Source organism: Protopterus annectens, chromosome 9.part0 (assembly GCF_019279795.1).
Source record: "Protopterus annectens isolate FY-2018-M chromosome 9.part0, PAN1.0, whole genome shotgun sequence".
Taxonomy (NCBI): Eukaryota; Metazoa; Chordata; order Ceratodontiformes; family Protopteridae; genus Protopterus; species Protopterus annectens.
The window spans coordinates 69,213,247-69,236,461 of NC_056743.1; the positions used below are offsets into that span (position 1 = coordinate 69,213,247).

At 45.9% G+C, this 23,215-nt stretch overlaps 1 protein-coding gene across 1 annotated transcript in view; it reads left to right on the top strand.

Annotated features, from left to right (window-relative positions):
- PRDM11 (PR/SET domain 11) overlaps positions 1-23,215 on the top strand; it is a 598,061-nt gene that overhangs the window by 327,300 nt on the left and 247,546 nt on the right. The window contains exon 7 of the mRNA XM_044082559.1: positions 12,677-12,864. Within this exon, the coding sequence (XP_043938494.1) occupies positions 12,677-12,864 (188 nt within the window). The remainder of the gene's footprint in view (positions 1-12,676; positions 12,865-23,215) is intronic.

Below are 23,215 nucleotides of genomic sequence, written 5' to 3' on the forward strand. Positions count from 1 at the left end.
GCCTCCACCTAAAGCTAAGCCTCCCACCAGGCCAGGTACTCCCCGGCTCCACTCTCCCAGGTTTTCTCCTGAGCCGGAGGTGTCCCGTTCTCCTCTTCAGGCCTCCCCTCATTGGCACTCCTGGCTGGTGTTGGTGGCCACCTCCTCCCATTCAAGCCGGAGCCTTAGCAAAGCAGAGATGGATAGGATGATGCGGAAGTTCATCCGCACCCAAATCCAGATGGGAGTCTTGCCTGCCCCCTCTCACTCAGGAGCGGGGAGCTCGCATAACTTCTTCACTCCAATAACTCCTTCTCCGAACGGATCTTCGGTTTCGGAGCCTTTGGATCTGAGGACTCTTGGGGTCGGGGGGGGGGGGTTGGCACCTATGGTAGCTTGTACCTCGACGTCAGCCATTGCCTTGAGTGTGTCGGATCCGAGCTCTCGGAGCCGTAGCCTCGGTGTCTGATCCGAAGGGTTGCTGTCTGCTCTGAGTTTGTCAGAGCACAGTCTTCCCCATGGCATCTTGGCTCCTGAAGTCTCTGCTCCGACTCCCCCATCAGGTCCGAGGTGGACAACTCCTACTACCACTTCACAGGATGTCCGCTCCCCATCAGCCTTTGACATGGTGGAGTGGGTTCTGTCGAGTTAGTCGAGGCCCTTGACCATCTCATCCTGGAACTCCGTCCCAACTCCCTCTGTTTTGGGTACTGCCCCAACCCATCCTGCCATCTGAGGGACAGCCTCTGCCTGGTTTGCCTCAGGAAGCTCCCCTGCAGGAGTAGCAAGAGGTTTGTGAGTTTCCCTCAGAGAGTCCCTCTGAGGAGGTTCCTTGCAAACAGACGTGCAAAAGGAGGCACCTGGACTCTTCTCCAGAGTCCCTAACCAAAGACACTGACTTGGAGGAAGGGGAAAGTTCACCCAATCACCCCCCGAGGATGTCTTCTTTGATGACATCATGGAACTCCTTTGCCAGACGGGGGGTCCACCCAAAAACTGACCTCGGACGAGTCAGTGTTCCTTGAGACATTCGGCACGGGCCCATCTACTTCCTGGGTGTCCCCTCCCACAGATCTGCTTGTGGACCTGATAACATCTCTGGCATGGAAGGAACCGGACACCGTGGAGCCCATCCCCAAGCACCCTGATAAGGTCCTTAGTCCCCCACCAAATAGGACTTGTTGGAATAAGGGGTCCCCAGTGGATGCAATGGTGGTAGCGGCCACCACGAAGAAAGAAGTCACACAGGAGAGCTCTATGGTCCATTCTCCTGACCAGGAGTCAAGGACTATGGACCGTTTAGGGAAGCGGGTGTATGCTTCAGCGACCTTTGCTACAAGGGCGCTGAACTATATGGCACACATTATTCGGCTAAAGCGAGACTTGGTCAAGGAGGTCGTTGAGTCGCCCCTGGAACCCATGTCGGCGGAGGGCAAGAAGACGTTCTCTGCTTGGATGGCCACTCTCAAGGCGGTATCTAATACTGCCATGCTTCTTCTCTCCCATGTTACGGAGGGAGCTGCCAAGGCGGCCAGTTCTGGCATTGCTATGAGGCGTCATGCCTGGCTCCAGCTTTGCCAATTCTCGGAACCCTTCAAGGTATCATTCGCAAATGCCCCTTATGATGGTTCTTCCCTGTTTGGGAAGTCAGTTCGTGAGACCTTAGCCCAGAGTGACAAGGATGGGAAGACACTGTCTGCCATCAGAATCCGCTTCTCCATCCCTCAAAGGATCTTCTCTAGGAATCGGCGAGGGGCAAAGAAGATGAGGTTTCGGAAGTCTCAGCTCTCCCGGGACACAGAACTCATCTTTCCCCAGAGGAAGAGGGGGTTATGATAGACGCTGTCCTAGAGGCAGAGGGGGTCCGTGTAACTTTGGGTCTCGAGAACCGTTCTCGGACAGACCTGCACAGTAGCCCTGAAGGGCTGCCCGACTGCTCATCTCTGGAGGCAGTCAGTGGTTATCTGCCACTGCACCCAGAAGTATGGCGGTCCGTAACTACAGATCGTTGGGTGTTGCAAATTATATCCAGAGGTTATTCCATCCCTTTCATCAAACAACCTATCCCACCAAATCACCTCCCAGACATTCCACCCATGCAAAGGGAGGAAGCAGCACTAGAGACAGGCAAGCTGCTAAGACAGCGAGTCATTCAACCTGTCCCCCTAGATCAGTCCGGATCAGGCATTTATTCCAGGATGTCCTTCAAGGATGCATCTGCAGTCATAACAAATGGGTTGTCCTGTCGTCAGGCAGCCCTTCGGTCGGCCGGATTCCAAAGTCTGGGTCCGGCTTCGGCTGATGTCGCACTTCACCCAACGTCATCTCTGCTGGTCTTCGGGTATAAAGGGATCAGCCAACGCCATTTTCCTCAGTCTTTCTTGCCGCCTGGCGCCCGAAGCAGAAGCTGTTCGCAAGTGCCGGTCGGTCAGATCCAGAGATTACTACTACCGAATACTACTTCGAAGACTTCTAAAAAGCTAAGTACCCCGTTGGGGACTCTTTCTTGCCTCAGCCGATGTCAGAAAAAGTAAATAACTGTTTAACTTGTGGGAAACAAATACCTCATAAAGATTTCCACTCTTACTGCCTACCTTGTTTAGGCCCAGACCACGACGTAGCAGCCTGTTTAGCCTGTGCTTCCTTCAACCGACGAACTCTTAGGCGTCGGTCGGAGTTTGCTGAACAGTTTTTCGGCTCAGATTTTGCGTACATTATGCCGTCGGATCCTCCCACTACCCAAATTGTTAAAAAACGCAAAGAAAAAGACCGACACTCGCGGTCCGCGGTTTTGGCCGAAACCACGGTTAAGCAAGCCGAGAATGTCTCGGTTTCGGCCGAAACCGAGAAAACGGGTCAATCTTCAGCCGAATCCATGACTACTACTGAGGCTTCTGCTACCTTAGTTGAATCGGCCTCTGAAGTTTTGCCTACTACTGTGGTTCCTAGTGAATTATCAGACACCATCCCTTTGGATGTCTCTACCCCAGCACGTGGTGCTGCTAGGCCTCCTGCAGCCATGTCTATAAAGGCCTTTGCCAGGGCTAAAGCAGCCAAAACTGTTAAATCAGTGCCTGTTAAGACCCCCTCACATAGGCCCACTTCTAGTTCACAAATGCTTACTCTGGCAGAGGATTTAATCTCCTTAATTAGGGATCCCAATCTCACCCAGACAGGGCCTCTCAGCCTCCAGAAAAGAGACCTAGAGCAGAGCCCCGAGCCAGTGTCCTCTGATGATTCTTGGATGACTCAGACATTACAGATCAGCCAGAGGCTCCTTTTTCTACTTATGAAGATTCCGATGCTGAAGAATCCATTCCATCTGCCTCTCCACCAGAGGAATTTTCCTTTGGGGAAACCTTACATGCCATGAGAGAACAATTCCAATGGCAGGGACAAGATTTCTCAGATTCAAGAAAAGGCTTAGGACCTTTCTGCACTTACCTCAACATAGGCCCTTAGCTATACCTCCAGTTCTGCCTGTTGTGGATGATGCATTTAATGATGTTTGCACTGCTCCGGATACTTTACCTCCAGCCCCTGCCAAACCAGATAGATTTTACAGGGTGCCAGACACTCATCACCACCTATACAAGGCCCCACTTGCAGATCCTGAGACTATATCCCAGGGGCCTAAGGCAGTAGCCGACCTCAGCAAAAAAGCCCTCTCCCTTCTGAAAGGGAATCCAGGTCCTTAGAGAGATGGGGGAAAAAAGTTTACACCTCTGCTACTCTCTCAGCTAGAGCTTTAAACTGTCAGTTTCACATGATCCAATACTAAGAGTTTATGCTTGATCAGTTAACTAAGAAGCTGTCCTCTGATGACTCCTTAGATAAGAAATATGTTTTAGAAATGGTGAATAACATTCAGCAGGTTAGTAACCATTCTTTAAAATGTGGCTATGATGCACTGGAGGCTTCATTTAGATCAGCCATGACTGGCACAGTGATAAGAAGGCATGCATGGTTGAAGGAACAGGTTTTGCCGGATCATGTTAAAGCAAAGCTGTTAGATGCTCCTATGGATAAGGCCAGTCTATTTGGTACACCTGCTCAGCAAGTAATGAAGAAAATGGAAGAGAAGGCAAAATCTTTACAAACAGTTAAGGATTTCTTACAGGTTCAGCCCCCAAGGTTTAGGAGGAACTGGCCTGCCAAAAATTGGTCCTTTCCAGACTCCTCAAAATCTCAAAGAGGCAGGAATAGACGCTCTAGAGGCAGAAATCAATCCAGAGGAGGTGCCTATAGAGGACGCCAGTGGCAAGGCAATAACCAGAGAGGCACAGACACAACCACTGCCACTGCAACAGGACAATCACAGTGACTTGACTCTGACACCGCCTACCAGGGAGCAAATAGCAGCACCTTTAGGCGGAAAGTTAGCCTTATTTTCGAAAAATTGGCACTATATCACAAAAGACAAGTGGATTTTGCAAACCATAGACCAAGGCTACAGGTTCCACTTCCACACCTTACCAGTAAAAAGAGGAATGCCAAACCTACCTCCAAATCAAAAAACAGAAGCTCTAAAGCAGATAGCTCAATTAACAAAGATGAGAGCTGTGGAAAGAGTACCATTAACACAACAGGGCAAAGGATTCTACTCCAGACTCTTCCTAGTACCAAGAAAAGAGAAAAGTTGGAGACCTATTCTCGACCTGTCCGTTTTAAACACATACATCATTGTACCAAAATTCAAAATGCTGACCCTACAGCAACTTCTTCCCATGCTGGGCAAGGAGTGTTGGCTGGTAACTCTAGATCTCAAGGAGGCATACCTGCACGTCCCCATACGACCAAATTGCAGAAGATACCTCAGATTTCTTGCAGGATCAGAGCATTATCAATTCTCAGCATTGCCCTTTGGCTTATCTACTGCGCCCAGAGTATTCACAAAATGCCTGGCATCAGTAATCGCTCATTGCAGGCTACAGGAATCCAAATTTATCCATACCTGGACGACTGCCTGTTACAAGCGGACAACAAAAGCAAGCTGACAACAGATTTACAAAGAGTCATTTGCTTACTACAAGCCCTGGGATACACAGTCAATTTAAAAAAGTCAAGACTGATACCATCCCAGACAAGAACATTCTTGGTTGCGGAATTGGACACAGTAAAACAAATGGCATTCCTAACTGCAGAAAAACAAGCACAACTCCCTCTTTACTTCTTGGCATTAACAAAGCAGCACAAACTAACAGCAAGAAAAGTACTGCAGGCCTTGGGCTTCATGGCATCATGCATAATCCTGGTCCCCGATGCCAGACTGCATATGAGAAAACTACAGTGGTACCTAAAGAATTTATGGTCTCAACACAGGCACAGCTTAGAAACCGAAATCCCACTAATCCCATGCCTGAAACAAGAGTTCCTATGGTGGGCTCAAGCATGCCAGTCAAACCCAGGCTTGCCCTTCCACAACTTTCAAGCAAACCAAACCATCACAACGGACGCCTCAGACCTAGGCTGGGGGGCGCACATGTTGGACAAGTGCATACAAGGATTGTGGACTCCAGACCAGCTGCACCTGCACATAAACCAAAAGAATTGCTGGCAGTAAAACTAGCAATCCAGAAATTCAAACCATTCCACAAAGAAGGCCATTTAATGATAAGGACAGACAACACCACAGTCATGTGGTACATCAACAAACAGGGAGGCACTCATTCATACCCCCTATGCAGAATGACTCTGGACCTTTGGAATATGGCTCTGAGCTACAACATCCAGTTACAGGCAATATTTGTGCCGGGAAAAGAAAACATCCTAGCAGACATGTTAAGCAGAACCACCTCGGATGCTCACGAATGGATGCTACACCCGGACATCTTCAAGGCCATCACAAACAAATGGGGAATGCCACAAATAGACCTATTCGCATCCCCACTCAATCACCAGCTCAAAAAATTCTGCACGAGGACATGCCACCCACTAGCATGGAAGGTGGACTCTCTATCCTTCAGTTGGAAAGGCCTGACAGCATATGCATTCCCACCTCTGCCTTTGATGCACAAGGTACTACTGAAAATCAAAGAGGAACGTCCAAGGATAATTCTGATAGCTCCGAATTGGCCAAGACAACACTGGTATCCTTTGCTGAGGAGCATGTCTCAGGGGAGAATGTGGCCAATACCCCTGATGCCTTTGATGTTAACTCAGAACAACTACAACATCATGCACCCAAACCTAAAAACCTTGCAACTGACTGCCTGGAACATCACATAACAGCTACTAACCCAGACTTATCCCAAAGGGTTAAAGACATTATCCTTGAAGCCCGCAGACCTTCAACAAGAAGGAACTATGCAGGAAAATGGAAAAGGTTTGTCATTTGGAGTACTGAAAGAGGAAAAGATGTCTCGAACATAGATATTGCTAACATCCTGGAGTACTTGGCAGAGCTTCTACATACAGGCCTGTCCTATTCCTCCATCAAGATACATGCATCAGCTATTTCCGCAGAATACAGCTTGATCCACCTGTCTTTTCGCATCCTCTACTCAGGCAATTCCTCAGAGGGATCAAGAATGTAAAACCTCCTAGGAAACCACCGTTACCAGCATGGGACTTGAACTTTGTGCTAGAAAAATTGACACTCCCTCCATTTGAACCAGCAGCAACAGCAGATCTTCAACACCTATCATGGAAAACTGCTTTCCTACTGGCAATTACTTCAGCAAGGAGGGTTTCAGAACTACAGGCCTTAATGGCAGTACAACCCTTCCTAATCTTCCATCAAGATAGAGTGTCCATGAGAACTAATCCTACTTTTATGCCCAAGGTGGTATCCAGAGTGTCTTTAAACCAGGCAATCCACCTACCTACCTTCTTTCCCAATCCACAGAACAGGGGGGAAAGGCTGCTGCACACCTTGGATGTACATAGACAGTTACGCTACTACCTGGACAGAACCAAAAGTAACAGAAAAACTGACCAGCTTTTAGTAGCCTATGCAACAGGAAGGGAAGGAAAAGCAATTTCCAAACAGACAATCTCCAAATGGATAGGAAATTGCATAAGATTCTGTTACTCCTACCATGGAAAACCAGTTCCACAGAACATAAGACCTCATTCTACAAGGGCTACAGCCACTACCACAGCTTTCTTACGAGGAGTGGCAACCAAGGACATTATTGAGGCGGCTACTTGGACCTCCGTGCATACATTTGCCAAGCATTATAATTTACCTCTATACTCTAGATCCCGAGCAGGGTTTGCCACTGCTGTATTGCAAGGGATCCTAACTACACCATAATTCTTCTTCCTCCTCCCCTAGTTTGGCTATGGTATTCTACCCATTTGTTATGACTGCAGATGCATCCTTGAAGGACATAGTACAGTTTTGTACCTACCATAAATGTAGATGTCCGAACAGGATAGCATCTGCAGTCAGGATTACCCACCCTCCTTCCCCTCTGTGGTACTCCTAGGGTATTTGCCCTCCTTATAGCTAGCTGGGGGGGAGTCTCTTATGGTGTATTTGTTTGTATATATGTACATACATGCTTATTTTTTGTGTTTGCCTTCTACTATTTTGGAAACATTGGCATTTATCCAAAATTTAGCTTTCCTAGAGGGCAATTGGCATCTGGGGCAAGAAACACTGAGGAAAATGGCGTCGGCTGATCCCTTTATACCCGAAGACCAGCAGAGATGATGTCGGGTGAAGTGTGACATCAGCCGAAGCCGGACCCAGACTTTGGAATCCGGCCGACCGAAGGGCTGCCTGACGACAGGACAACCCATTTGTTATGACTGCAGATGCTATCCTGTTCGGACATCTACATTTATGGTAGGTACAAAACTGTACTTTCTTTTTAGTGGCAAAGAAAACAGAGGACCTAAGACCCATTCTGGATCTGTCCATCTTTAACCTGTCAGTAGTCAAGGCGAAATTCCAGATGGTCATTCTTCAATCCATCCTGCCCTACCTGCAGGCCAAAGGTTGGATATGCTCGATCGACCTCCAGGACACGTACTATCACAGCAAGATGGACAGGCGCTCTTAGAGGTTTCTCCGCTTCCGGCTGGGGGCCAATCATTATCAGTTCAGAGTCCTCCCCTTTGGTCTCAACACAGCCCCCAGAATGTTCACCAAAGTGATCGCAGTAGTAGAGGCTCACCTGAGGCTTCAGGGCATTCAGGTTTTCCCTTACTTGGACGATTGGTTCTTTGCTGCCTCTGCCAAGCATCTGCTTTGCTGAGCCAGGGATTATTTCATCTTGTTAGCGAACAGACTGGGCATCGCCATCAATCTCAGCAAGTTGTCACTGGTCCCTGTTCAGATCTTAGAATTCATTGGGGCTCGGTTGGACACTATCCAATTGAAAGTTTCCCTCACCTCAGAGAGGGTACACAGTCTAAAGGTACACATCTTGTATATTCTCCAGGCCCAGTTTCCCACAGCAGAGACAGTTCTGAGGACACTGGGGTCCATGGCAGCCATGATCACCCTATCACCCCTAGCACGACTCCATATGCAAATCCTTCAGTGGACACTAGCAGTCCAATGGTCTTTATTAAATCTTCCATTGTCCCATCCACTCCGTATCTCCTGGGTATGCAGGGACTCTTTTCGGTGGTGGATTCTTTCCCCGGACCTTGTCGGGGGACGCCCCTTTCTTCCACATTTTCCCAAAACCACGGTGACTATGGATGCCTCCCAGCTAGGATGGGGGGGATATTGCTCGGGAGGGACAGTCCAAGGCATGTGGTCCCCATCCGAGACCAGTTTGCATATCAGCGTCCTGGAGATGAGGGCGATTCTTCTTGCATTGCAGGCCCTTCATGCCCATCTTCCTCTAGGGACAATTGTGATCCAGACAGATAACGTATCTGTAGTCTGGTAAATCAGTAAACAAGGAGGAACCAGATCTTACCCTCTTTGTAGAGAAGCCATGAAAGTGTGGCAATGGGCAATCTCCACCTGCCGTTTTCTGGTGGCAACGCACATCCCAGGACGGTCCAGCATTCTAGCGGACAGGCTCAGCAGAACTATCCTGATGCCTTACGAGTGGTCTCTGAATCCTTCAGTAGTGGAAAAGATCTTTCTAAAGTGGGGTCGTCCTTGCTGCAATCTATTTGCATCTCCTTCCAACACGAAATGCAGCGAGTTCTTCACTCTGAGCCCCCCCTCAGGGAGAAGACCCCAGAGATGCACTGATCCATGTTTGGCCTCCGGGTCTTCTTTATGCCTACCCCCCACTACCACTCATTTTGAAGTTTCTTCAGAAAGTTCGCAGGCTGGGGAGCACCATGATTCTCATTACCCCATTCTGGCTTCACCAAGTCTGGTTTCCCTCCCCCTGGTCTCACCTAGTAGTTCCACCATGGACCTTGGATCTGGCTACAGATCTTATTTCACATCCCTCGGGGATTCCTTACCCAGACCTGGACAGTCTGAAACTCACCGCTTGGCTGCTCCAGTTCCCTTGATTATTAGGAATCCTGGTTTATCTTCTCCTGTGAAAACCATTTTGGTGGCAGCTCACAAATCCTCCACCAGGAGGTTATATCGTAGCAAGTGGAAAGGGTTCTCCATATGGGCCTCTCAGTGGGCTTTGGATCCCTTTAAGGCACCTGCCTCAACAGTATTGGAGTTTTTGGCGGAGATCTTTCAGCAAGCTGCCAGTTCCTCCACTGTCAAAAGTCCAGCTGGCCGCAATTTCTAATTTTCATGCAGGGGAAAATGTCTTCATTGGCCTCTTCTAAACTTTGCAAGACCTTCCTTAAGGGTTCCTTTTTTTTTTTTAAGACCCCCGGTGAAGGATCCTACGTCGCCTCCATGGGACCTCACCTTTGTGCTTCAGGCTTTAGTCTCCCCACCCTTTGAGCCTGCAGCTTCGGTAGATTTGCAGTATCTGTCTTGGAAGACTGCCTTTTTGGTAGCTTTGACGTCTGGCAGGAGGGTGTCGGAACTTCAAGCATCATCCATTAAAGTTCCTTACATGATTTTTCATAAGGACAGGGTCTCCCTGCGCACCGATCCATCCTTTCTTCCCAAAGTAGTGTCAGAAGCCAATATTAATCAGACTATCGATCTTCCTTTTTTTTTTCCTAATTTCCAGAACAGGGGCTAATATAAATTACATCTGCTGGATGTACACAGGCAATTGCGATTCTGTTTGCACAGGACAAAATCCTTTTGTAAATCTGATCAGTTTGTTTCTTACTCAAAACCATTCTTAGGGAAGCCAATTTCTAAAGTGACAGTTGGTCGTTGGATTTCCCAGTGCATTATTCGAGCTTATTCTATCAAGGGACTTTCACCTCTGGGTCAGGTAAAAGCACATCCACTTGGTCTGTGGCCATTTCAGCGGCTTTTTGGTCCAGGGTGTCGCTGGATGATATTTGTTCTACAGCTACCTGGTCCTCATCTCATACCTTCATCTCCCATTACAAATTGGACATTGTATTCAGGAACAGGGAATCCAGGAACAGGGCATCCTTTGGCTTCATGGTGCTCCAGAATATCCTTCCGTGAGGGCTCCCAGGTGTTAGTAGCTGGGGACTCTGTCCCATAGGTTGAAGACCAAATGAAGTCAACTACTTTAGATAAAGAAGTTATGTACTCACCATAACATTCCATCTGAGTAGTTGTACTTCATTTGTCTTCAGCCACCCCCCCCTCCTTCCTCCGACCTTGTCACTATTGTCTTGACCATGTATACAGGTGATGTACATTCCAGAAATGTCCCTTCTTATTGCTTGATTTAGGAATCTTTGGACTGTCAGTAGTGTCAAGGTCTTGTTGGGTTGGATGTATGTTTTATGCTGAGCAGCAAACTCGATCTGAAGGGAGGAAGGAGAAAGGGGGGATTATGAGTAAGGGGAGGAGCTTGGAGCTCTGATCAAATGCCAGTTATGCGGCCATGTCGGATCCAATTCGGATACATAGACCACAGGTTGAAGACAAATGAAGTACAACTACTCAGATGGAATGTTATGGTGAATACATAACTTCTTTTTTTAGTGGCTAGCACCTCAGTTAGTTGGGTTACAGAACTTCAGGTACTCATGTTCACTGAACCTTTCTTCATTTTTCACCCCGACAGGGATTCTGTCTGGGCTAACCCTTCTTTCATGCCAAAGGTGGTTTCTGAATTTACCCTGAATCAGTCTGTTCACTTCCCTGCATTATTTTCTCATTTCAAAATAGGGAAGAATGTATCCTTCATTCTGTTGATGTTCACAAACAACTCAGATAATATGTGGGCAATCCAACCAACTTTTTTGTAGCCTATGTTAGTAAGAAATTGTGAAATCCTACCATCTAACAAAACATTTCTAAATTGATTCCAAAATGTATTACTTTCTGTTACAAGCATCATGGAAAGCATATTCTATGTCATCATATCTCATTCCACCAGAGCTACAGCAACCACCAGTGCCTTTCTTTGGGGGGGTGTATTTTAGAGGCTTGCATTTTGTCATTGTCCACACCTTTACCAAACACTAAAGTCTTGCTACTCTCTTCATATCCAGGGATGGATTTGCTTCTACAGCCTTACAGGGCATTCTAGCCTGTTCCTAAATCTACCTTTTTCTTACACGTCCCTCCGTCTTCAGCTGTGGGAATCTTCCCTTATAGTTAATACTACTGAGGTGAAACACATTGAACATAGCATAGTCGTATCTACTTACCATAAATGTAAATGTTTGAATATCTTTGGTGTTGCTGTATATCTTCCCAGCCTCCATCCATCCCCTCCTCATGCTTTCAGGTTTGGGTGGGCATCCCCTTCCCTATCCCTTTCCAATGTCTTTCCCTATTTTTCCTTCTAAAAGGTCTTTAGGGTTCCTCCCTTTACCACACTGGGAATCTTTGGGTGCCTTGTGCTCCAGGCCTGGAGTTTCGCATGGTGGGGGGGGGGGTTCTTTTTCTAGGGACAAGAAACGGCATGATGGTATAGAGAACTAGACCACCTGACCAATGTACTATTACTCTGAACAGTGTAAAGATTCCAGTCGGTACCATATGGTAACTGTGTGTGAGCTATTGTGCATGACTCTCTGTCCCTTTCTCTCCCTCACTCTCTGTCTCTCTCTGTGTATAGTTTGTACAGTGTGAAGCTAAAACATAAAGGTATTGAAAGTTAAGCCAAGCATGGTATGACAGAAATGATTTCTAAACTGCAATGTTAAATGCAGCTTTTTAATGGGTAAAAAATTATGTGCAATAAGGCAAAATTGAACATTGTTCATAATGTCAGTATTTGAAACATGTTCCCCTAGCCCATCAGGGTACCCTGAAGGGTATTTTGCTGTTGTTTTTCATCATTCCAGACAAGAGTAAAAATCCCTTATTGCATAAGTATGAAATTTGCAGTGTTTTTCTAGCAACACTACTGATGGAAAAAAGGTCATAATACGTGTAATAATCATATTTACGAGTTACTCAGGAGGTGCTGTTATACCATAGATTCATAAGTAAATACTAGACAGTCGGTCTGCAAACTGTTACATGCTTAGCTAATAACCAGACAGTGATGAAAGGTTGAATTAAACCCCTGTACCTTGTGTCTATGAAGTAAACACCTTAACCATTAAGCCAATTCTACCCCCATGTTTTTTGTTTTGTTTTTTTTTTTTTAAATTGCAGACTTGATGTCTTTGTACTAAATTCATTCTTGGTTTTACTTAGGAAAGGTTGACTTTTGTCAACTAAGATTGTCTTTAATGTTTTTATTTACAGGTATGTAATAATATCACGGGAGGAAAGGGAACAAAATCTGATGGCCTTCCAGCACAGTGATAAGATATATTTCCGGACGTGTCGTGATGTTCAGCCTGGAGAGAGGCTGCGCATCTGGTATAGTGATGACTATATGAAGAGGCTACATAGCATGTCCCAGGAGACTATTGCAAGAAATTTAACTGGAGGTGAGACACAATTATACGACTTTGCTCTCTGCTCTCCTGTGCTTTTTTTTCTTTTAACAGATGAGATGAGCATTCCTAGAAACCGACTGCTTACACCATTTCACAGAAGTACTAAACATAGATATAGAAATCACAACTCTGGAGTACAATAATCTTGTTCTAACACCTTTGAAGGATCATCTTTTGCATCAGTCTTGATAAAGATAGCCTTGGCAGTCTTGTCATGACATTACTTACTGCTTGTGTCTAGGCAGCTCTGGTTCCGTTTTAGTTCTTTCCTTTTTTTAATTGCTTGCTTTATTTTTATTCAGAGGCCTCCCATCATTCAGCTGAATTTCAGATATACCTAGCAAAATGTTCTAATTTTCAGATGTTCTTCATGTTTCACTGTTGCAGTCATCACATTTCGGTTATCTGCTTGCACTAGATCTCAGTCGACCTGATTAACAAAGTCTTGGGTCCTGTGTCATTTGCTGTCCTTTCTTCGGTGACATTAGGTTGTCAGGGGTATAAAACATGCAGCTGGTGCCATTACATCAGTTGTTCTTGCCATGCGGTGCCCGAAGCAGAAGCAGATTTCCTTCAAGGATGCATCTGCAGTCATAACATATGGGTTGTCCTGCCTCAGGCAGCCCTTCGGTTGGCCGGATTCCAAAGTCTGGGTCTGGCCTCGGCTGATGTCGCACTTTCCCCGACGTCAGAGTGTCTGGGGTATAAAAGCATCAGCCGACGCCATTTTCCTCAGTCTTTCTTGCCGCGCGGTGCCCGATGCAGAAGCTGTTCGCAAGTGCCGGTCGGTCAGATCCAGTGATTTCAGCTACCGAAGACTTCGAAAAAAGCTAAGTACCCCGTTGGGGACTCTTTCTTGCCTCAGCCGATGTCAGACAAAGTAAATAATTGTTTAACTTGTGGGAAACAAATACCTGATAAGGATTTCCATTCTTACTGCCTTCCTTGCTTAGGCCCAGACCACGACGTATCAGCTTGTTTTGCCTGTGCCTCCTTCAACCGACGGACTCTTAGTCGTCGGTTGGAGTTTGCAGAGGAGTTTTTTGGAACCGATTTTGCTTATAAAATGCCGTCGGAGACTCCGACTACGCATATGGTCAAAAAAACGCAAGGAAAAGGACCGACACTCATGACCCTGGTTTCGGCTGAAACCACGGCTAGGCCTACCGCGAGTGTCTTGGTTTCGGCTGAAACCGAGTCCACGGCTATTCCTACTACTGAAACCATACCTCCGACCACCGAGGCCAGAGAGGCCCCGGCTGAGTCGGCTTCAGAACTCCCTACCGAAGCTAGTGTTCAGGATTTGTCCGACACCATACCTTTGGACATTTCTACCCCTGCACGTGGGGCAGCTAGGCCCCCAGCTTCTATGTCTATTAAGGCCTTCTCCAGGGCTAAAGCTGCCAAACTTTCAAAAGCTTTGCCTGCCAAATCTACATCCCAGAGGCCTTCCTCTAGTTCTCAGATCCTCAGTCTTGCTGAGGACCTTATCTCCTTAATTAGGGGTTCCCAACCTCACCCAGACAGGGCCTCCCAACCACCTCCAGACAAAAGGCCCAGGACTGACCCCTCTGAACCTCACTCCTCAGATTACTCCACGGATGGATCTGATTTGTCAGACCACCAGGAAGGGGCCTACTCGCCTTATGAGGATTCAGATGCAGAAGAATCTATCCCTTCAGCCTCCCCCCCCCTGAAGAATTTTCCTTTGGGGAGACTTTACACTCCATGAGAGAACACTTTCAATGACAGGGTCAGGATTTCTCTGATTCTAGAAAAAGATTAAGGACCTTTTTGCATTTGCCCCAGCATAGGCCCTTAGCTATACCTCCGGTTCTAACTGTAATTGATGATGTGTACAATGATGTCAGTACTGCACCTGATTCTATTCCTCCGGCCCCCGCCAAACCTGACAGATATTACAGGGTCCCGGATTCTCACTTCCACCTGTATAAAGCCCATGCTGCAGACCCAGAAACTATTTCTCAGGGCCCTAAAGGGGTTGCAGCCGCTACTGCCAAAAATCCCCTACCCTCTGAAAGAGAGTCTAGAGCATTAGAGAGATGGGGAAAAAAGGTTTATACATCTGCTACTCTTTCTGCCAGGGCATTAAACTGTCAATTCCATATGATACAGTACCAAGAACTTTTGTTAGATCAGCTAAATAAGAAACTTTCTTCACCTGAACCCTTAGACCGTAAATCCCTTCAGGATTTGGTACACAACTCACAACAGGTCAGTAATCATTTCTTAAAATGTGGCTATGATGCACTGGAGGCTTCATTTAGATCAGCTATGACTGGGGCAGTAATTCGTAGGCATGCCTGGCTGAAGGAGCAATCTTTGCCAGACCATGTCAAGGCTAAACTCCTCGATGCTCCAATGGAGAAATAGCATTTATTTGGCTCCCCTGCACAGGAGATTCTAAAGAAGGTTGAAGGAAAAGCAAAATCTGTGCAAACAGTTAAAGATTTCCTGCAAGTTCAACCTCCGAGGTTCAGTAGAAACTGGCCTACAAAGAATTGGTCCTTTCCAGATTCCTCCAGAGCACAGAGAGGCAGAAACAGGCACCCTAGAGGCAGAGGTCAATCCAAGGGCCCCTACAGAGGCCGTCAGTGGCAGCCTGCCAACCAGAGGAGTAGTGCAACAGCTACAACTACTACCACTACTACAGGACAGACACAATGACTTGACTCTGATTCCGCCTACCAGGGATCAACTGGAAGCACCCTTGGGCGGAAAGCTGGCTTTATTCTCGAAAAACTGGCATTGCATTACAAAGGATACATGGACGTTGCAAATAATAGACAAAGGATACAGGTTTCACTTCCATACTTTGCCAAAAAGAGGCGGAATGCCAAACCTTCCACCAAACCAGAAGGCAGAGGCTTTAAGACAAATCAGCAAGTTACTTCAGATGAAAGCTATAGAAAGGGTGCCATCTACAGAACAAGGCCAAGGATTTTACTCCAGACTATTCCTTGTGCCAAGAAAAGAAAACCAGTGGAGGCCTATACTCGACCTGTCCGCACTGAACACTTATCTCATTGTTTTTGCATTTGCCCCAGCATAGGCCCTTAGCTGTACCTCTGGTTCTAACTGTAATTGATGATGTGTACAATGATGTCAGTACTGCACCTGATTCTATTCCTCTGGCCCCCGCCAAACCTGACAGATATTACAGGGTCCCGGATTCTCACTTCCACCTGTATAAAGCCCATGCTGCAGACCCAGAAACTATTTCTCAGGGCCCTAAAGGGGTTGCAGCCGCTACTGCCAAAAATCCCCTGTGCCTTATTTAAACCACGAACTATCCATTGTCGGTATATTTTCGCTACTAAATATTTTGCTGCTCTGTTCAGTTATCCTGATATGTCTTTGGTAAGCCATCCGACTACCGACATTCCAAAAAAATGCAAAGATAAAGACAGAGACAGGCCACCTAGATCCAAAGTTGCCGACGATGCTTCTCCTAAGCCAGTCGCCAGTTCGCCAGTACTCAGTGAGGCACTTTTGCAGCCCCTGATACCCACTACTTCAGATTCGCAGGCCTCTACTGAGACCCATTCGGAGTATGCCATGAGATGCTTCAACTGTGGAATCTGCGGATGTCTCTACCTTGGATGGGTCCGGTGCCACTCTGCAGGCACTGGCTTCTGTGGGTGTATTCAGGCCTACTGACTTGTGTATTAAACCAACCCCATCCTCCTCTTCAAGGCCTAAAACTTGAACCATGCCTAGAAAACTGACGCCCAGACCGCATGATCAGGCCTCTATGCCTAAAAAACAAATGATAAGAATGGCTGAAGACCTTATTTCTTTAATCAGGGGAAGCCAGCCTACCCCATCTGAGACCTAGGATTTAGTTTACTTATGATACTTCTGACCAGGATTCTGAATTTTCTGTTTCCTCTGATGACCAGGATTTACCCTTGTCTACTTATGAGGATTCTGATGCTGAGGACTCTGTTTCCTCTACCCCCCCCCCCCCCAGAGGATTTCCCTTTTGGTGAAACCTTGCATACTCTCAGGGAGTATTTTCGTTGGGAAAGTCAGGATTTCTCTGATTCTAAAAAGAGGCTTAGGGATTTCTTACTCCTGCCTCAGCACAGGCCTTTAGCCATACCTCCTGTACTAGACATTGTTGATGATGCTATGCTTTTTAGGAATCTAGCCTGGCCACTGACTCTTTACCTCCTGCTCCCAGAAAACCTGACCGATATTACAGGGTCCCTGACTCTTGCAAGTTCCTTTTGAAAAATCCAACTGCAGATCCTGAGACCATTTCACAGGGACCCAAGGGCATTAAAGCTACTACTGCCAAAAATCCTACCCCCTCTGATAGAGACTCCAAGGCACTGGATAGATGGGGTAAGAAGGTATACACTTCTGCAACTTTGGCCATTAGGGCCTTAAACAGTCAGTTTCATATGTTAAAGTATCAGCAGCATATTAATGGATTGCTTAAACAGAAAACGATGTTGATTCCTGATTGTGCTGAAAATAAGGATTTACAGGATTTACTGCATTCAGCTGAACAAGTTGGAAAACATACTTTGCAATGTTGTTTTGATTCACTAGAGGCATCTTGCAGGGCTGCTGTAACTGGGTCTGTACTTGGAAGGCATGCTTGGCTTAAGGGGCAATCCTTGCCAGATCATGTTAAAGCGAAATGACTGGATGCTCCCTTAAACCAGGACCGCCTGTTTGGTAACAAGGCAGAAGTTGTTCTTAAAAAGATGGAGGAAAAAGCTAAATCCATGCAAACTGTTAAAGATTTTTTACAAGTACAAGCTCCAAGGTTTAGTAGACATTGGCCTTTCAAAAATTTGTCCTTTCCTGCCTCTTCCAGACCATCTTAGTCCAAACCCAGATCCAGCAGAGCTCCCAGGCTTCAGTCCCAGGGTATGCACAGCACACAGGGATTTCCTTCTTCTACTTCAACATAGGCATTTAACTATTCTTCCTGTACTAGACATTGTTGATGATGCTTTTTCGGAATCTAGTTTGGCCCCTGATTCCCTGCCTCCTGCTCCCAGAAAACCTGACAGATACTACAGGGTCCCTGAGTCCCACAAGTTCCTTTTTAAAAATCCTATTGCAGATCCAGAGACTATTTCACAGGGGCCCAAGGGCATTAAGGCTTCTACTGCTAAAAATCATACCCCTTCTGATAGAGACTCCAGGGCGCTGGATAGATGGGGTAAGAAGGTTTATACTTATGCAGTCTTGGCCATTAGGGCTTTAAACTGCCAGTTTCATATGTTAAAGTATCAGCAACATGTTACTGGACTGCTTAAACAGAAAATGATGTTGATTCCTGACTGTGTGGGAAAATAAAAAAAATACAGGATTTAATGCATTCTGCTGAGCAAGTTGGAAAACGTACTTTGCAATGTGGTTTTGATTCATTAGAGGCCTCTTGCAGGGCTGCTGTTACTGGGTCTGTGCTCAAAAGGCATACTTGGCTTAAGGAGCAATCTTTGCCTGATCATGTTAAAGCTAAATTGTTGGATGCTCCTTTAAATCAGGACCGCCTGTTTGGCAACAAGGCTGAGGAAGTTCTTAAAAAGATGGAAGATAAAGCTAAATCTATGCAAACTGTTAAAGATTTTTTAATAAGTTCAGCCTCCTATATTTAGTAGGCACTGGCTCCTAGATTTAGTAGGCACTTGGCCCACTAAGAATTGGTCCTTTCCAGCCCCTTCCGGGTCTTCTCAAGCCAAACCCAGACACCGCAAAACCCCCAGGTTTCAGTCCCAGGGGACACACAGAACTAAGCAGTGGGGGGCCTCCACTTCCAAATCTCATAATAAGACTCCCCCCAATGGTAAACTGTCTCAGTGACTTCCTTTTAAAATTTCCAAGCACTAATCAACTGACTGTGCCCCTTTGGGTGGAAAGATTGCTCTTCATGCAAAGAATTGAGAACTTATTACCCAGGACAAATGGGTTTTAACTATAGTGTCTCAAAGATACAGATTTCACATCCACACATTGCCAACACCAAGCGGGTGGCCAGACCTACCCACAAATCAGTGGGCAGAGGCCCAAAAACAAGTACTTTTTCTCTTAAGCATGGGGGCTATTCAACTGGTACCAGAAGAGGAAAATGGACAAGGTTTCTACTCGAGACTATTCGTGGCACCCAGAAAAGACAATTCATGGCGTCCTGTTCTGGACCTCTCTACTCTAAACACCTTTTTGGAGATTCCAAAATTCAAGATGCTGACTCCACCAATTACTTCCTATGCTAGGCAAATATGCCTGGTTGGCAACTCTAGATTTAAAAGAAGCATACCTGCACATCCCAATCAGGGAATCTTGCAGAAGATACCTACACTTCAAAGCAGGCTACACGCATTATCAGTTCTCATTATCAGTTCTCTGCACTGCCCTTTGGCTTATCTACTGCACCCAGGGTATTCACAAAGTGCCTAGCTCCAGTTACTGCATTTTGCAGACAAAGAAATATTCAGATATACCCATACATGGACGATTGTCTAATTCAGGCAGAAAGCCAGGACATACTTTTGAATCATCTGGCCTTTGTACAAAGGGTTCTAACTTGTCTGGGGTACACCATAAATGAAAAGAAATCACACCTGATACCCTGTCAACAAATTATATTCCTGGGAGCAAGCTTGAATACAACTTCTGTGATGGCTTACCTTACGACAAAGAAACAAATTCGTTTGACAACCTACTTCAAACAAATGGCCACAAAAACCCTGCTTATCTGCAAGGCAAATACTGCAAGCCTTGGGATTCATGGCCTCCTGCATTCTTCTAATTCCATATGCAAGACTGCATGAGGAAACTACAGTGGTATCTAAAAAGTCTATGGTGTCTGCATTCTCAGGATCTAGAAACAATGATTCCTATCCTACCTTGCCTACGCCTAGAGTTCCTTTGGTGGGCAGAGGCCTGCCACCAAAACAAGGGACTACCCTTCACACCACCCCCTGCCACCCAAATCCTAACAACAGATGCATCAGACTATGCATGGGGGGCTCACCTGGCAGGGAAGTGCATTCAGGGCAAATGGAACCTTAGTCAAATGCACCTAAATATCATTCAAAAAGAAATGTTAGCTGTACAGAATGCTCTGACAGCCTTCAAAGACCACATCCTTCCAGGACAAGTAATAGTAAAGACGGACAACACCACTGTTATGTGGTACATAAACAAGCAGGGGGTACACATTTGTTCCCCCTCTGCAGGCTAACCATGGCATTGTGGAACACAGCCTTCAGCTACCAAGTGCACCTACAAGCTCAGTTCCTGCCAGGAAAATTAAATACACTGGCAGATGAACTAAGCAAAAACCTCATGGACCCACACAAGTGGAAACTGGAACCAAGGATTTTCAACATGTTGGCAAGCAAATGGGGGAGCCCAGATATAGACTCGTTTGCCTTTCTCCAGAACTACCAATTGGACAAATTTTGCACAAGGACTCCCCACAAACAAGCCTGGAAAGTGGATGCTCTGTCCTTCAGCTGGAAAAACCTATCAGTCTATGCCTTCCCCCCCTCTGCCTCTGCTCTCCAAAGTACTACTAAAAATCAAACAGGGCAAACCAAGGATAATTTTGATTGCTCCAGACTGGCCGTGCCAACACTGGTACCCCCTCCTGCGCAGTGTGTCACAGTTATCCCTATGGCACCTGCCTCAGACTCCTTCCCTGTTGTCTCAGCAGAAGAACCAGATTCTGCACCCTCAGCTTCTAACACTGAACCTTGCAGCCTGGCTAATTACATAATCTCTCCTTTACCATCCCTCAGTAAACCTGTGATGGATATCATTTTAGAGGCAAGGAGGCCTAGTACTAGAAAATCCTTATGCTGAAAAATGGAAAATATTCTGTGCCTGGAACCAGTACAGCAGCGCCCAATTTACCTCAGATTTTACAATACTTAACTGAGATGCTTCACAAGGGCCTGTCTTTTTCCTCCAATAAAATCCACGCCTCAGTCATTTCAGCTCATTGTAACATAGAACCTCCCCTCTTCTCTCATCCACTGCTCAAGCAGTTCCTCAGAGGGGCCAAAAATTTGAGACCACCCAGGAGAGCTCCAACCCCAGCCTGGGACTTTAACTTTGTCTTGGAGAAACTCACTCTACCTCCTTTCGAGCCAGCTGCTACTGCAGACTTAAAATTTCTTTCTTTGAAAACAGCTTTCCTTTTAGCAATCACTTCAGCTAGAAGGGTATCTGAATTACAGGCCCTTATGGCAGTGGAGCTTTTCGTCATCTTTCATGCGGACAGGGTGTCCCTCAGAACCAATCCATCCTTCATGACCAAGGTGGTATCCAGTGTGGCTCTTAATCAGTCCATTCATTTGCCAACCTTCTTTCCCAATCCACAGAATAAAGGGGAAAGGATACTGCATTCCTTAGATGTGCACAGACAGCTCAGATTCTACTTCGACAGGACTAAACCTCAAAGGAAATCTGACCAACTGCTGGTGGCATTTGCTGCAGGGGCAGAGTGGAAGGCTATTTCAAAGCAAACTATTTCTAAATGGATAAGCCATTGCATTCATTTCTGCTGTAAGCACCATGGAAAACCTATCCCCCAGGGGTCAAACCTCATACCACCTGGGCTGCATCTACCTCTACAGCCTTTCTCAGAGGCATCCCTACCAGGGACATCCTTGAAGCTGCTACCTGGAGTTCTGTACATACTTTCACCAAGCATTATTATTTTCCAATTTTCTCTAAATCCAGGGCTGGCTTTGCCACTGCAGTCTTGCAGGGCCTTATAGCTGGCCCCAATGCTATCTAAATTCCTCCTCCCAACCATAGCTTTGGGAATCTACCCAAATGTAATGACTGCAACAGTGAAACACGAAGAACATAGTACAGCTGTGTACACAGATGTAGATGTTAAAGTGTATTCACTGTTGCAGTCCTTGTTACCCTCCCTCCAGCTCCCTAACTTCTTTTGGCTATATCTCTACTTTCCTTTACTATGCTTAAAAACCTTTTTGGTGTATTTGCTTTTTTGTTGGAGGTATATCTTTGTGTTTTTATATTTAATTGCTTCCCATTGGGGGGGCATCTGACATCTGGGGCAAGAAAAACTGATGTAATGGCGTCTGCTGCATGTTTTATACCACTGACGACCTGACGTCATGGATGAAGGGACAGCAACCGACGCAGGACCCAAGACTTTGTTAATCAGGCCAACTGAGGGCTACCTGCAAGCAGATAACCCAAATGTAATGACTGCAACAGTGAATACACTCGAACATCTACATTTATGGTAAGTGTACACAACTGTACTTTTTTGGCGTTTCAAGTTTCTTTTCATCTGAGCAAGTCTCAGTAAGCACTAATCATGGCACCTTTATTTTTCTGCTTGTGTTAGAAATTGATTCTTGTTTTCCTGCCTGATGTTATTTGTGGTTAATTAGGTGATTTTTGTCTGCACTGAAACCTTAGTATTTGGACCTTGGTGTCTTCCTCTTCCTGTGTTTTACCTGTTAAATGCAGGTCTGTTAGAACTTTGCTGGGAGCCTAGTCAGTGATGCAGGAAACTGTAATCCAGTTTTGTATATCCCACCTGCTGTTATTAGAGCTAGCATTAGAAGACTGAGTAGAACATTATAGATTATCTTTCCTGCGCAGGTTAGCTGTGTCACTTGTAGTAAGGGGCATTTGGCATAGTTCTGAAATGCAACAGTTTAAAAATGCAGCGTTTTAAAGAGTCTCTTCAGTGAATGCCATTTTCTGGAAAAAAGTAAGTATAACATTATTCACTAAAGAAGCAAAGTCAGGGAATCAAGTTTTTTATGTCATTGGAGAGCCCCTAAAATCATCATTTAGGGTGTTGTACTTCTTGCAGTATCCTGTATTAACCATAGCTAACTTTAAGGGTCAGTGCACACTGGGGATAAATTCCAAATATGGAAAACGCCATAGATTTCAAGCTGAGTAACTCTTGACAAAAATAAATACATAAATAACAGCTGTTTTACTTTTCTATAGAGGACAGTGTGCTTTGCTTTTCTATATGAGTCCTTTTTTTTGTATTTCTAGTTTATATGTCAGTTTAGTTCAGAGGGTTAATGCAGTGAGCCTTGCTTTATCCCATAGTCCTGCGTTTCATTCCATCAACTTCCACTTGCAAAATAAGCTGTCTGTAATGGTGGAGAGGAGTAAAGCACTGATTACAAACCATGTGATCTGAGTTCAAGTACCGGCTTGGTCACCAATCAGAGCTGCATTGTGGAAGAGATGAGTGATACTGCTTTACTGGTTTGCTCCTCTTCAGAAGGGGGACACATATCCAGGCAGATGTTCCCATGGAGAATCTCTCATGGAGATCAGATAT